General features: G+C 39.7%; 1 protein-coding gene across 7 annotated transcripts in view; it reads right to left on the reverse strand.

Annotated features, from left to right (window-relative positions):
• COL11A1 (collagen type XI alpha 1 chain) overlaps positions 1 to 15,887 on the reverse strand; it is a 255,966-nt gene that overhangs the window by 76,058 nt on the left and 164,021 nt on the right. For all 7 annotated transcript variants that reach the window (XM_075936624.1, XM_014571895.3, XM_075936623.1 and 4 more), the window contains 2 exons: positions 4,295 to 4,402; positions 731 to 838 (listed from right to left, as the gene is read on the reverse strand). In XM_075936624.1, the coding sequence (XP_075792739.1) occupies positions 731 to 838; positions 4,295 to 4,402 (216 nt within the window). The remainder of the gene's footprint in view (positions 1 to 730; positions 839 to 4,294; positions 4,403 to 15,887) is intronic.

The raw sequence follows: 15,887 nt of genomic DNA on the forward strand, positions 1-15,887 counted from the left end.
ACAAGCCATAGAAAATCCCCCAAATAGTTCCTAGAGCATACTAATTCCTAATTATGTAATAACACAAATAACACAGCCAGGCACTAAAATGTAAACCCCAAAGTACGTATATTTGTGTTATTGAAGTTAGTTAAAACTATGCTGGGTTTCAAAGAATAATAATAGACCAAATCTAAACTGAATTCTGAAAGGTGATGAGTACCTCAACTCTTCTTGGAGTTAGTGGGCTCAGGAAGAATTAATCCCTTTGTTTTTATGCTCCCAACACTTAGGCTGTGTCTTCATTGGCCCCTATTCCGTAATAGGGATGCAAATGTAGCACTTTGGAATAGGCAAATCCACTGGGGATTTAAATATCCCCCGCGGCATTTGCATTAACATGGCTGCCGCTTTTTTCCGGCTTGTAGATAAGCCGGAGAAAAGCACCAGTCTGGACGCGATCCTCCGGAAAAGATTTTTATATAGGCAAAAATTAATTTTAATGTCATATTCCTGCTTTGTTTTGCTACAGTGTCCATCTCAATTCTTTACTGTTAGGAATCTTAAAGTGTTCTACAATTGCTTGGACATGGATCCTGATCCCCTATGACTTCTGCTGCTTACATGTCTGACTTCCTTTTCATGAAAGGGGTTGTTTAGCCACTGTGTCTAATGTGATGACAGCTACTGCAAGTCCCCTTGGTGCATTAATCATCTCACCAGCAGACAAATTGCAAACAATAAGGCTTACCTTGTCACCATCTTCTCCAGGAGAGCCACCAGGACCAGCAGGACCTGGAAGACCCACAGGACCTTGTACTCCATCACGTCCTGCAGGACCCTGAGGACCTTTTTCACCCTGAAGGAAGAAAAATCATCTTTATTATCACAACAGAGTAATTAAGGCTTTAGTATAATGAATTCATACTTCATCAACCAATATGCAAATTGTTTTACAGCAACACGTAAATGTGTTTGTGTTTGTGATAGAGGCCACCATATAACAAAAAATTGATTTCAGATAATCATGCTCAAAAAGATCAAACGAAAATCTCTCACAAACATTAGAAATACAAGGTGGGTGAGCTAATATCTGTTATTGGGACAACTTCTCTTGGCAAAAGAGACAAGTTTTCACAGATCTCTTCTTCATGGCATTATAGAAAAGGTCCTCTGTATCTCAAGTTGACCCCACAAAATATTTTACTTCACCTACCTTGTCTCTAAAACCCTGGGCCCAATGCTGTTACAACAATGCTGCATCTCACAAATACTGACATATTTAGTGATACCATGTATCAACTCCATCCCTTCAGTGACTATAAAAGAGTAATACTCGAGGCCAATTTAGCACTTGTGTCCAAACATTTCTTTTCCACACAACCCATTTTAATTAACAATAATTAATCATCTTTGCATTTTGTGCTAGAACAATTTAACAAGTTTAAAAGCTTCCCTAAAATAATTATTCACATTTAAAGAGATTCCCAGTACTACTACATCAGAATGGTCATAACCATGCTCGGTATTTTCCTGACATGAAGGAATCCCAATTGGTGTGTACCTGGCTGAGAAAGTTTCCAAACCACTTTGCCTCCAATTTCTAGCACAAAGGATAAATTGGGCACAAGGAAGGATATTCTGCAGGTGAGGATGGATATGTACAATGAACTGCAGTTACCCGTTGCTGACGGATAGTTTGTTGGCAGTCACTGTTCCCTGACACGTTAGAACAGTTTTCAAGCAGTTCTAACCTGCACGTGGAACTTGGCCAAAAATCAGGGATGTGCAATTGGTTCCCTGACAACCTGACTATATCTGTGCCAACTGGAAGCTCAATGCAGTAGAGAATCTGGACCCTAAATTCCTCAGTGCACCACTGTCCAACAGAACTTGTAAATAATTAAGGCTATGTCTACACAGGAGTGTTATTTCAGAATAACGTCAGTTATTCCAAAATAATGTAATGCATGTCTATTCACCACGCCTGTTATATCGAAGTAATTCAAAATAACAGGCTTCCCTCTCTGAATCCTGTAACCCTCATTGTTTGAAGAGTAAAGGTATGTCTACACTTCATTCCTCTCTCTTGAGAGGAATGAAAATGCAGACTCCCGAAATTACAAATGAAAAGGGGATTTAAATATCCCACACTTCATTTGCATAATCGCATTATGGTGCTATTTCAAAATAGCGTTATTTCGAGAGAAAAAAGGGGTTATTTCGAGATAAAACCCTTCTCTCAAAATAACCCTTACTTGAGTTGTAAGGGTTTTTTTTGAGGGAAGGATTTTATCTTGAAATAACCCCTTTTTTCTCTTGAAATAGCACTATTTCAAAATAGTGCCATAATGCAATTATGTAAATGAAATGCGGGATATTTAAATCCCTGCTTCATTTGCAGTTTTGAGTGTCTGCATTTGCATTCCTCTTGAGAGAGAGGAATGAAGTGTAGACATACCCTTAGGGAAGTCAGGGGAAGAGTGCTCTATCTCGAAATAACTGCTGTGTGGACAGTGCCAAAAGTCAAAATAAGTTATTTCGACTTAAGCTACACCCTAAGGGTATGTCTACACTAGTTCCCTAGTTCGAACTAGGGAGGCTAATGTAGGCATTCGAAGTTGCAAATGAAGCCCGGGATTTAAATAGCCCGGGCTTTATTTGCATGTTCCTGTCCGATTGCCATTTTGAAATTCCACTAGCCCTAAGTAACTGCCTGCAGCTACACGCAGCAGTGAAACGGCAATTCGAACTAAGTCCTCAGTTAGAAATAACTGTTACTTCTCTTGGAATGAGGTGTAACAGTTAATTTGAACTGAGGACTTAGTTCGAATTGCCGTTTCACTGCCCCGTGTAGCCACGATCAGTTACTTCGTGCTAGTGGAATTTCAAAATGGCGATCGGATGGTAACATGCAAATAAAGCCCAGGATATTTAAATCCCAGGCTTCATTTGCAACTTTGAATGCCTACATTAGCCTCCCTAGTTCGAACTAGGTGGCTAGTGTAGATATACCCTCAGTTATTAATAGTGCAAATCAGCCGAAATCTCAACCAGCTTCACACTGTTAGCTTGCAATAAGACTATGAAGGCTGACTATGTATGCATGTAATGTCAAATGCTAAATTCCACTTTGAGTTGAAATGGGAGATATTTTGTGCTAAATCAGGAATAGGACATGGCAAATCTAGAAATTTTCAGGTTTAAATATTAAGATACAAACACACAGTTCTGTGAAGCTTGAATTCAGTATGGTGTCATTGTTGTAACAAACTCAGAAAAGTCCATACATCACACCAAGCTGTTGGCAAATAGGCTCTGCTGAGCAGGCTAGCTTTCTCCTTCAGCCTGTTCCACAGGGCACAGAGTCCAGACCATGAAACTTTTGGAATAACTTACAAGACAGTTCCTTTCCAGGCTCCAGAATTGAACCCCAGGGTGCTGTGTGGCATGTACAACCCACTGGCTTCTAAGCTCATCCTTACATTGTATGTTTCAGTTTGATATTCAAACCCACGATGTTCAAATCCTCTAGAATTTTTCTCCATAAGGTTAGTAAACTATAATAGGGACTCATATAGGTGCAACAATAGAGCTTATCATTTTATATCACATGGGAATTAATATGTAGTTGTGTGCCTGTCTGTCACCAGCTATTTCACATTTTCAAAATGTCTCTTGAAATGTTCAGGTGAAAAAAATTGGGGAGGAGACAGCAAATAAGAATGGAAATAATATAAAAGGCACAACAAAAACAATGAATAAAAACAATTCTGGTGTGCTTTCTGTTCCTGAAACAACAGTGTGCTTTCTGTTCCTAAAATAAAAGCAGGGTGAGAGTCTGAAAAAATGATTAGTTAGGTATTCATCAATGATCACATCAAAGACTAAAATGTGCCAGTAAAGCACCAATTACTGAGAGAGAATATAATGGAAAATAGCAATGAATGGTAATAAAATTTGATAATGAAGTGAGAAATAAATTTGCACTCTACTACATGGAAGCAGGGTAAAAAATCTGAATCAAAACTACAATCTGACAAAATATTTTATGAATGGATTCTGCCTCCTTTGTACCAATAATGATTTAGCCTTGTTTAACTCTCCCTCCTAGGGATGTGCAAAAATATGTTATCATCCAGTTTAATTTAATTTGCAGTTTTTTGTATTGTAAATATAAAGGGAATAGGGTAGGTGAGCTGGGCACATACACAATGGGGAAGACCTGGAGTATGAACAGATGAAGTTCTTGAATGAAAAGTAATAACTTTTGTACTGTAACAGTCTTATGTGCCATCTCCTTCGAATCACTTACAGGAGCACCCTTCTCTCCCGCTGGGCCTGGGGGACCTTGCGGACCTGGACGGCCTGGTAGACCAATAGGGCCAGCAGTACCTGCTGATCCACGTTCACCTGGAGACCCCTGAAAGAAAAAAAATACTAAGTATGAAAAGAATTCTAATATAGTCAATTTAAGTTTCTCACTGTTCTTCAGCTTCAAAGCTCCTTCAGTATCCTTCAATTAGTCTTGATACAGATGGGTATTCTCAAAGCCTATTATGCACTACTAAGGAGATTTCATGGATTTGGGTCATGGATTTATATTCTAAAGAATATTTAGATAAGCTTTTGCTGTCTGTACACTAGTGCCCAGCGGTGCCCATCTGGTCTCAGACATTTGACTGTAATCGATGAGAAGTGGCAACAAGCATTCTGAAGTATGTGGAGTATCATCTGAGTTAGAAATAGTGGAAGATTGCCTGGTCCTGGTCACTTAGACTTCATCAATACAAATGCCTTTGTAAGATGCTTCTACAGGTTGAATCTTAAATCTGCGACTCTCTGGTCCGGCAACATCCGTGGCCTGGCAGGATCATGAATGTTGCTGGACCAAAGAGCCCCAGCAACCGGGAATGTGAGACACTCAGGGAGTACAGCCAAGGGGAGCCACACCATCAGATCTGTGACTCCCATCCCCAGAAAGCCCTGGTAAAGAAGACTGGAGTGGGACTGATGAGCCGCATCTCTGTTAAGCCCCCTCCCATCGTGGCAGCAGCAGGGCAGATGCAGAGTCCCATTCCAGGAAAGCCATGGTGGGAAATGGCAGCAGTGGGGCCACCAGCAGCCAGAGAGCCCCATCATCAGGAAGCCCTGGCTGGGCGAGGCAGCAGCAGGGCAGCCCTGAAGCCTAGTCCCTAGGAAGCCCTGGGAGGGACAGAAGCAGAGAATCCACGAAGCCCTGTCCCCGAGAAGCCTCAGTGGGGTGGGGCAGAAGCGGGCTGGCAGCAGTGTGCTAAACCCAATCCCTGTAGCAGCGGGGCTGGAGCCCAGTGGCAGTGGGACTGGAGCAGAGCCAGCCAGAGGGAGGGGCAGTATCCTGGGAGGCCAGTAGCAGGGGACCTCCCCGATCTGTCATATTCCCTCATTTGGGACTGGTCAGGGAGTTCCAATCTGTAATATAGTGTAAGAACCCTAACATTGATTTGAGAGGACTTGATTGTATTCTGGCTAATATAAGATTTGCAATAACATTTGTAATAACCTTAAGATCCAAGGAGAAATGAGGGAAGAAAATATCTTAGCATTGATATTTTCAGGAATAAAGTATAGACATAACATAGCAGAGGTTCGCATCAGGCTAGCATTCTAGGAAAAGAATGTGGTGACAGATTGTGTCATGCTGATGAGAGCACCAAGATTAGTGGCAACTGGGACAAAGGTGCAAGCAATGATGGTGTCCATGCTGGTAACGATAGCACTGGTAATAGCAACAGCAATTGTAACTGTAGAGAATAAAGACTTCTTCCCACACCTGACATTTCCCCCCAGACATGATCTCCTGGAGGATACTGGTTCAAACAGTTTGACTTCAGTTGTTGATCACATATGCATAGGTGGGTAGATATCAACATGACTTTCCATCATCATTTTCCCAGTCTGACTAATGGTTGTTTTCATGGCCAAAAATGTTCAAAATGGACATTGTGCCCTTCCACCATGACACTGCTTTTTAAATAAATATAATTCTAATAATATCTAGAAGAGCAGCAGCACTTATTAACCCTGTCTCATAGCCCTTCTGCCAACTGGAAAATGTGGGTTAGCCTTACTAGTTGGCTTTCAAATTGTATTGAAATAAAATTTAAATATTGAAAAGCAAATGTCCAAAAGTATTTGAAATAGTCATTGCTGGGAATTGTGGACTCGTTTAAACACAGCAGATTTTTTTCTTTCCAAAAATCAGATTTCACTTTAGAACTTTTCTAAATGAAGGATTTGTTATAGGATTTTTAAAATCTTTTGCACAACATAAAGGACATGTGCTACCATTCAGTGAAAGCCGAAGTATTAAATGCAGCTTTTAAAAGGTTTAATTTTGAAGTCTATACTCAGTTCTTACTCAGGCCAACTCATTTTGGTATAAAGTTCCTTTCACAAGGAGCTCTTAGCTCTGCTTGAGACAGTAGCATTTTGTAACAGACCCTGGTGTTGCATACCTAAAGAAATATATTACCCAAATAAATAAATACATACTGGATAGTGACATAGGACAGAACCATGAAGTCTAAATATTTCAGGAATTAGCTTACTATGAACTAATGCCTAGGTAATACATTATGCTGTGCATTGAAGATAAAGAGCTCCACATGGGGCAGAAATCTGCCTCTGAGGAACACAAACACCTCAAAGTATTATTGGTCTTATTGACTTCAAAACACTACAAAATGCAGGACTCCATTATTTTACAAAAATACAAAAATGGATTAAAGTCTATGACCAGAAATTTTAATAATGCACAAGTAGGCATGTTAGAAATATATATTAATTTTATACAGAAAATAATTATAGCAGATTTGGTTTGCTCTGTGCTGAAATACCTTACTTCTAAAGGTGTAAAAACATCTACATCATATTACTGTCTTTAAGTATACTTCTCAGTGAGGAACAATCTGGTTTTAGTCTAGGTAATTCATGCACAGAGACAATTTTCACCTTCAGAAGGGTTATTGAAAACACAAGTTAATTTCAAGGAACCCTCTGTATTAATTTCATAGACTTTCAAAAAGCATTTGATAGTGTAAAAGGTATCAGAGGGGTAGCCGTGTTAGTCTGAATCTGTAAAAATACAAAAATGGATTAAAGTCTATGCATCTGACAAAATGGGTCTTTGCCCACGAAAGCTTATGCTCCTACACTGCAGTTAGTCTATAAGGTGCCACAGTACTCCTCGCCGCTTGTAAAAGGTATGTAATCTGGAAAATTATTAGACTATGGAATTCAAATGACAATTATTAGTGTAAGGAAAATATTTTATACTAACTCCGAATGTTGTGTTAAAATGGATAAAGGATTAAATATATCCTTTGAAATTAAGACAGGTATAATGCAAGGGATAATGCATGCTTTTTCTATTCTTGTGCTTCCTCATCATTGACTACGGTCTCAAGTGATGTAAGAATAATCAATATGGCTTAAGGTGGAATCATTTGAGATTATTCAATCTAGATTTTGTTGATGATATCACTATTCTACATGAAAATACTAAAGGACTTCAAGCATGCACAAATGAAACGATGTAGAGGGTTGGACTGAGACTCAATGTAAAGAAACATAAAACCATGGTAACTGGAGATATGGATTTAAACATCAAAATCGACAATGAGGAACTAGAGAAGGTAGATCAATTCTAATAGCTTGGAAGCACAATAAGCCAAAATGGTATGTGCTTTTAGGAAATCAGAATAAGGATCAGCAAAGCAAATGCAGCGTTTGGTAAAAATGTGGAAACTTAATATGTATCCTTACATACAAAACCAAGCATCTATTCAGTTGTCATTGTGAAACCTGGCAACTTAAGAACAAATGCTCAGAAGTTAGATGTATTTCATCATAAGTGGGGCAAGTAGGACAAGAAGCAATGAGCTTAAATGCAGCAAGGAAGGTTTAGGTTGGACATTAGGAAAAAGTTCCTAACTGCCAGGGTGTTTAAACACTGGAATAAGTTGCCTAGGCAGGTTGTGGAATCTCCATCTCTGGAGATATTTCAAAGCAGGTTAGATAGACATCTATTAGGGATGGTCTAGACAGTACTTGGTCCTTCCAAGAGGGTAGGGGACTGGACTCGATGACCTCTCAAGGTCCCTTCCAGTTCTAGTGTTCTATGATTCTAAGTACTTGCAGAGAATATTAGGAGTTAGCTATGAAGAAAGAAAAAGGAATTATGAGGTCAGAAAAATGGCTAACGTGAGGTCTCTACCACAAATAATTTGTAAGAGAAGACATCAATGCTAGGGCATGTGTTACAAATGGATTATAACCGACCACTGATCGTGGATCTCAGTTGGAAGCCAGAGAATCCAATAAGAAAGAAGGGTAGATCTAGGATGACTTAGAAATGTAAGATTATCAATGAAATAGTAAAAAAAATAATTTGAACTGTGAGGACTGAGGTCACATGGCATCTAAGCAAGCAAGCATGGAAAATCTGTGTAGCCCAATGTGCAGAAAAGCATGACTAACCTCTAAGGTCTACTCTAACATCTTTTTAAGTCCAGCCATTCTGAGGCTACTGTAGCATCCATTAGTTAAAATACTGTTCTTAATGTCCCAGTTGACTATGCACATTGCAGCAGCACAGGTGTTCTCTAGTGTTTATGGCCTTTCAACAACAAGTTGACCTTTCCTTTAAATATGTAAGCCAGCCTCAGAGCCAAGATCCATAACCTTTCAGAACCTGAGGAGGGCTTGGATCTTTTCTGCTGGATCAAGCTGGCTAGACAAAATGCATACATAAAAACCCTCACTAGTTCACAAACAGAGCCTGCCCAGATGAACTGAGACAATTCAGATTTTTCTGTCCTGTTTGTAAGACTATAAGAACATAAGAACAGTCATACTGGGTCAGACAAATGTCCATCTAGCCCAGTATCCTGTCTTTCAACAGTAACCAATACCTGATGCCCCAGAGAGAGTGAACAAACCAGTTAATCATCACGTGATCCCTCTCCTGTCATCCATTTCCAGCCTCTAACAAACAGAAGCTAGGGGCACAATTCCAACCCATCCTGGCTAATCGCTATTGACGGACCTAGCCTCCATGCATTTATCTAGTTCTTTTTTGAACCTGGTTAAATTCCTGGTCTTCACAACATCCTCTGACAAGGAATTCTACAGGTTGATTGTTCACTGTGTGAAGAAAAACTTCTTTTTGTTTTAAACCTTTCATTTTGGGACCCCTAGTTCTTATGTTATAGGAACAAGTAAATAACTTTTCCTTATTCGCTTTCTCCATACCTGTCATGATTTTAGAGTCATCTACCATATTTCTCCTCCATCCTCCCAGTTTCCTCTTTTCTAAACTGAAAAGTCCCAGATCTTTTAATCTCTCTTCATATTGGACCTGTTCCAAACCCCTGATTATTTTTGTTGCCCTTTTCTGAACCTTTTCCAATGCCAATATATCTTGAGTCCACATCTGTATGCAGTATTCAAGATGTGGGTGTACTATGGTTTCATATAGAGGCAATAAGATATTCCCTTATTCTCTATCCCTTTTTTAATGATTCCTGGCATTCTGTTTGCTTTTTTGACCACCGCTGCATATTGAGTGGATGTTTTCAGAGAACTCTCCACAATGGCTTATAACATGTTTATTCTAGATGGACAGATGCCAGTTAGTCTTGTCCCAGGATGGAGGGAAAAGAAGTGGTGACTAGCATTCAGCAAATGCCAGGGTAATATGGATTAGCCAGTAGCACAAACCCGTCCAAATCAATGGACTTAGAAGTATAGATATAGCCCATATTTTGATCTTGGTAGAAAACTGTTCAGTAACCAGGTTGAAACATCCCATATCACCAAACAGTAATGACTAAAAATTCTTTTTGCCAGCTGGGCTGGTTTCAAATCATGACCCACTGGTAAGATTCTGCACATCCCATTACCAAACCAATGGACTGTACCATCCCATCAATTTATACATTTCTGATGTGAACAGCCAAGAAAAGCACAGCAACACATTTCTGCTGTAACCTCTCTGAAATTTTAGCTTGTCTGGCTGTGAGCTAAAGAACTCACTTTATCACTAAGACATCTGTGACACTCTGAATGAAAATAATAAGAGCACTTTAAAAAAATAGGGCCAGACTCCAGCCAGATCCTCCAATGGTGCACAATGGGCTGATGGACAGTTGAGAAGGCACAGCCACATATCGCTTTCATCCTCATGAGACTGGCCTGCTTCTTTCTGTGCTTGCAAGGAGTCAGGCTCTGGCACCATACCCAGCCAGCACAGCTGGGCAGAAAGGCTAAGCTGCCCCTTCTTTCAAGGCTGGTTTAAGAATGTGTGGCTAAGAAATTCTAGGAGGAAGAAGGAACTCTGGCTTCTCAAGCCTGTATTCCTCCTCTTTGCTCCTGGTGCTGTGCTTTTCCTCTATATCCCTTTCAATGTTAACATTGCACAGTGTTGAATCTAGCCAATGGTAAATTAATGAAGGAAATTATAAACCCTTCTTTGGAATAAAGAGTATATGCCCAGTGGCAAAGGAATATTTTCCCCAGAGAATCACAATAAGGTTCCACAATGGCAAAGCACAGGAAAAGGTGTTTCTATGGACTAATAGCCATGGTAACTATATTGTGTTGGTGAAGGTCCTTTTTCAGTGGAAAGCTTTGTCTTTTTATGACAAATACAGCATCTGAACATTTGTTGTGCTGCAAAAGTTAATTACAATGATTTTCTTTATTAAAGCGTAGGTTCTGTTTTGAAAGAGTAAATAATTTTCCAAACTAAATTATGGGATGTTTAAAATTACATGTTATGGTGTCCTACTGAAGGACAATAACTCAAATTATGTAGCTCTTGATGTGATTTTTTTTCAGTGATCATTTAAAAAAGTTAGTCTATAGGTTGTTAAGATGTTATTTATTCTTTCATTAAAAGAATAGATAAAAGAGTAAGGTTCAGGACATTTTTAAAATGTGCATAATTAATACAAAGTGTAGCCTGAGTTAATTGCTCGATATATCTTTTCTGATACTACTATAAGAAATCTGAAGGGGAAAAAATGTAATTTGAAGCATAAATAGTTCTGTGGAAAATAATTGAATAATTTAATTTCAAAATGCCTATTCATCACATGTTATTTGTGTCATTAATGAATCATTCAGGAACACATCTACAATATTCAGCAACACCTTCACCATGTTGCTTAGTGCTTGGTTACTATGCCTTGATTATAGCCTTTTTTCATCTCCTAATCAGATTAAATAAGGACATTTTTTTCATTTATAAGAGGAAGATTTAAAAGAAAGAAACAGATAATCATGATATGTAGAATAAGGTTTTTAAATAGTCATGTGGCTCCTAACAAGGCTTAAAATATATTATAGCCCTTAGAACACCAGGGTCAAGCACATGCATTTATAAAATAGTGATAGAAATGTAGCCGTGTTAGTCTGGTGTAGCTGAAACAAAATACAGGACTATGTAGCACTTTAAAGACTAACAAGATGGTTTATTAGATGATGAGCTTTCGTGGGCCAGACCCACTTCCTCAGATCAAATAGTGGAAGTGGGTCTGGCCCACGAAAGCTCATCATCTAATAAACCATCTTGTTAGTCTTTAAAGTGCTACATAGTCCTGCATTTATAAAATGACTCCCATGCAAGCTCTGATCAGATCCTATCTTGTATTCTGCTTCTGCAGTCCCCCAAATGCCTGAACTTTCAGCTCCTGAGCATCTCAGTACCCTCCCGAAAAGCAGTCCATTCCCCCCAGAGATATCCTGATACTTTTTCACCTAATATCTGCAAGTGTCAGGGACTGCTCTCTCTCTCTTGCGCTAGAGCCCTATGAAACATTGTCAATGCTGTTGCTGGACAAACACCTGATTCTACTTCTTTTCTTTAGCTGCCAGTTTTGACACAGTATGCATCTCCATGTGCAGAACGTTCCTGGTAGGCTGCATTAGAAGTGGCTGGTTCTAACATGCTAACTGCTGAAACACCCTGTCAAGAGACTCGACTCAAGGATGTAACTCAGTTGCCAAAACTTTTTGGTACTATTCTCCTCCGAGATAACATGTAGACCTCTTTATATGGCATGAAGATTCCAGATGTAATTTAGGTAATTGTCTAAAGGCTGAGCATCAACGTGGGTGAAATTCATTCAGTGCAAGGTCCTCCACTTTGCTTAAATCCTAAAGTAAGTTTTGACTAAGAGACCTCAAAGGAAGTTGCTCAGAGATGTGCCTGTGAATAGCATGAGAGGTTGGCTTCTCTCCTCAAGTCTAGGCCCTGGAAATATATACTGACTATAACAGAGTTTAAAGAGAAGCTAGATAATTTCATGGAGGTTAGGTCCATAAAAGGCTATTAGCCAGGGGATAGAAATGATGTCCCTGGCTCTCTTTGTCAGAGGCTGGAGAAGGATGGCAGGAGACAAATCACTTGATCATTGTCTTTGGTCCACCCGCTCTGGGGCATCTGGTGCTGGCCACTGTCATCAGACAGGCTACTGAGCTAGATGGACCTTTGGACTGACCCGGTACGGCTGTTCTTATGTTCTTATGAAATGCAGTTGAATGGAACTCATTGATCGGTGGTTTGTGGTATCTAGCAACTGGATATAGAATAATAGAAGCTAGCATTTGCGACTAGCAGTTACCTTTCTCTGTGATTTTTTTTTCATTTTAAATATTAAAATGAGGTCATTGCAGAACTCCCAGCATTGCAAGTCTGTGCCTTGCTTAAAAAACACATAAAGGGATGATAAGTAAGCTGCATGTTAAAGTTTGTAAATTGAAAAAAAATATTGATTGGGAATGTGAAAAGTTAGAGCTTTCCTCTGCTTCTAAATTGTTATATCTGCACATTTCTACAGCATCTTTATACAGTTTACCTTTTAAATAATTTAGATCTCTCACTTGAGTTGCAAACTGTTGAAGATCTTTTTGCTACAACAGCATCTTTCCTTGGCTTCTCAGCTTGGCACTTGTACAGTGGTCTATAACACTTTAAAGCAAATGCTATATTCCTCTCCCTTGGTCTAATGAGACTGGAAGTGGCATGGTACATCCAAGAATAAATAAGTTATAGAAAATACAGTAGGAGGATTCCTGGATACTGTGAATATATCTCATCTTTTCAATATTCAAATTAGTAAGCACATCTGAGCTTTGCTAGTTCTTGAACTGGTATCCTGGGATTCTACATTGTTCTCTTCTCTGTCAGCCCAATTCTGTTATTCGAACCCATGGTAAATGGTATTCTACTCCAGGAGTGAACTGACTGCTCTGTCTAGCACTACTCCCACAATAAGGTCTTTAGGCTACGTCTACATTGGTGCGTTCTTACACAAAAACTCTTTTGCGGAAGAGTTCTTCTACAAAAACTCTTCCAAAAGAGCACGTCTGCACTGGCATGTGCTTTTGTGCAAGAGCATCCATGTCAGTGTAGATGCTCTCTTGCACAAGAAAGCTCTGATGGCCATTTTAACCATAGGGCTTTCTTGCACAAGAAATTCATGTTGCCTGTCTACACTGGACTCTTCTGGAAGAGCTCTTGTGCAAGAAGGCTTCTTCCTGAGCTGGAGCATCAGAGTTCTTGCGCAAGAAGCCCTGATTTTATACATTAGAATGTCAGTTTAATTGCTCAAGAACATGCAGCCAGTGTAGACAGGCAGCAAGTTTTTGCGCAAGAGCAGCCATATAGAAAAGAGTAGCAGAACTCTGTGATGCCAGTGCCTGCTCCAAATCTTATTACAAATTATCTTTAGTAAGATTTGATTTTGCAAGACTGTTCATACAGTATTTGTACAGGGATCAGAAACGTGCATTCTGCCAGAGAGCAAAGGATGGTTCTTTGTATGGTTATCCAGAAACCTGCATGTGATTCATATTGCTTTCATTTTGATTCCTGAGACTTTAATGAATATACATTTTTTTTTAAAAATGTGCTAGCCTGCAGGCATACCACTATGATCTCTGATCTTGTCAGATATCATAATCTAAATACATTTAGGTCTGCTCAGTTCTAGACTGAAATCCACAAGGTTGAAAAACTCATTTTTTATATACACCATATAGAATCCACTGTGCTGTATCTATAGAACCCATTAATAGAATCCATAGAATCATGCCATTATAGAGGATTAGGGATGGAAGAGACCCCAGGAAGTCATGTAGGCCAACCCCCTACTCAAAGCAAGACTAACTCCATCTAAATCGTTCCAGTCAGGGTTTTGTCAGCCCTGACTTTAAAACCCTCTAAATATGGAGGTTCCATCACTTCCCTAGGCAACCCTTTCCAGTGTTTCACCACCCTCCGAATGAAGAAGTTCTGCCCATTATCCAACCTAGATCTATCACACTGCAAACTGGAGAACATTGTTTTTTGTGTTTTTGTTCTGTCAACTGCCACCACTGAGAATAGCCCATCTCCATCCTCTTTGGAAAAATGCTTTATGTAGTTTTAGTAGGGCTGCTATCAAGTCCCCCCATCATTCTTCTCCTCTGAAGAAAAATAAGCCCATTTCCCCCAGCCTCTGCTCGTAAATCATGAACTCCAACCCCATAAATCATTTTTGTTGCTCTCCTCTGGATGCTCTCTAATTTGTCCACATTCTTTCTGTAGTGGAAACCCCAAAACTGGATGCAGTACTCTAGATGTGGCCTCACTAGTGTGGAAACAAGGTGAATAATCATTTCCCTTGATCAGCTAGCAATGCTCTACCCTATAGCAGATCTATCTCTACACCCAGTTTTGCTGTCATCTGCAAGCTTGTTGAGAGTGCAATCCATACCATCATCCAGATAATTAATAAAGATATTGAGAAAAACTAACCACAGGGCCAAATCCTGTGACACTTCACTTGAAAGCGGCTGCCAATTAAACACTGAGCCATTGATCACCACCTGTTAGAATCAGAGAATCTTAGGGCTGGAAGAGACCTCAGGAGGTCATCAAGTCCAGCCCCCCGCCCAAAGCAGGACCAATCCCACCTGTTGAGTTGGACAATCTAGCCAGCTGTTTATCCACGTTATAGTCCATTTGTCCAAGCCATAATTCTTTAATTTACTCGCAAGAATACTATGGAAGACCATATCAAAAGCTTTGCTAAAGTCAAGGTATATCATATCAACCATTTTCCCAATATCCACAGAACCAGTTCTCATAACAGAGGGCAATTAAGTTGGTTATGTTAACTGTTCCTGGTCACCTTCCTCCCCTACAAGTATTTCAAAATGGATTCCTTGAGGACCTGATCCATGATTTTTCCAAGGGCTGAGATGAGGCTGATTGGTCTTTAGTTTCCTTTAGTGTCTCTGTAATCACATCAGCCAACTCTCTCAATACCCTCAGATGCAATAGATCTGAGCTCATGGATTTATGCATGTCCAGCTTTTCTAAATAGTTCTTAACCTGTTCTTTCACTACTGCAGGCTACTCAGCACCATCCTATACTGTGCTGCTTGATGCAGCTGACCTTATATTTGAAGACTGAGGCAAAAAAAGCATTGGATACTTCAGCTTTTTCCACATTATCTGTCCTTAGGTGACTGCCCCATTCAGGAAGGGTCCCGCACTTTCCATGGCCTTCTTGTTGCCAACATACCTATAGAAACCTTATTCTTCTCATGTTCCTTGCTAGCTGCAACTCCAGTTGTGCTTTGGCCATCCTGTTTACACACCTAAATGCTTGAGCAATTTTTTTATATTCCTCCCTATCCATCTGTCAAAGTTTCCACTTCTTGTAAGCTTCATTTCTGAGTTTCAGCTCACTGAAAATTTCTCTGTTAAGCCACGTACATCACCTGCCATATTTGCTATCCCTTCTGCAAATTGGGATTGCTTGTTCCTGTTAGCTCTTCTACCTTGCCCACCCCACAACTATCTTTTACAGTTA

This window comes from Pelodiscus sinensis, chromosome 9 (assembly GCF_049634645.1).
Source record: "Pelodiscus sinensis isolate JC-2024 chromosome 9, ASM4963464v1, whole genome shotgun sequence".
NCBI classification, from domain to species: domain Eukaryota; kingdom Metazoa; phylum Chordata; order Testudines; family Trionychidae; genus Pelodiscus; species Pelodiscus sinensis.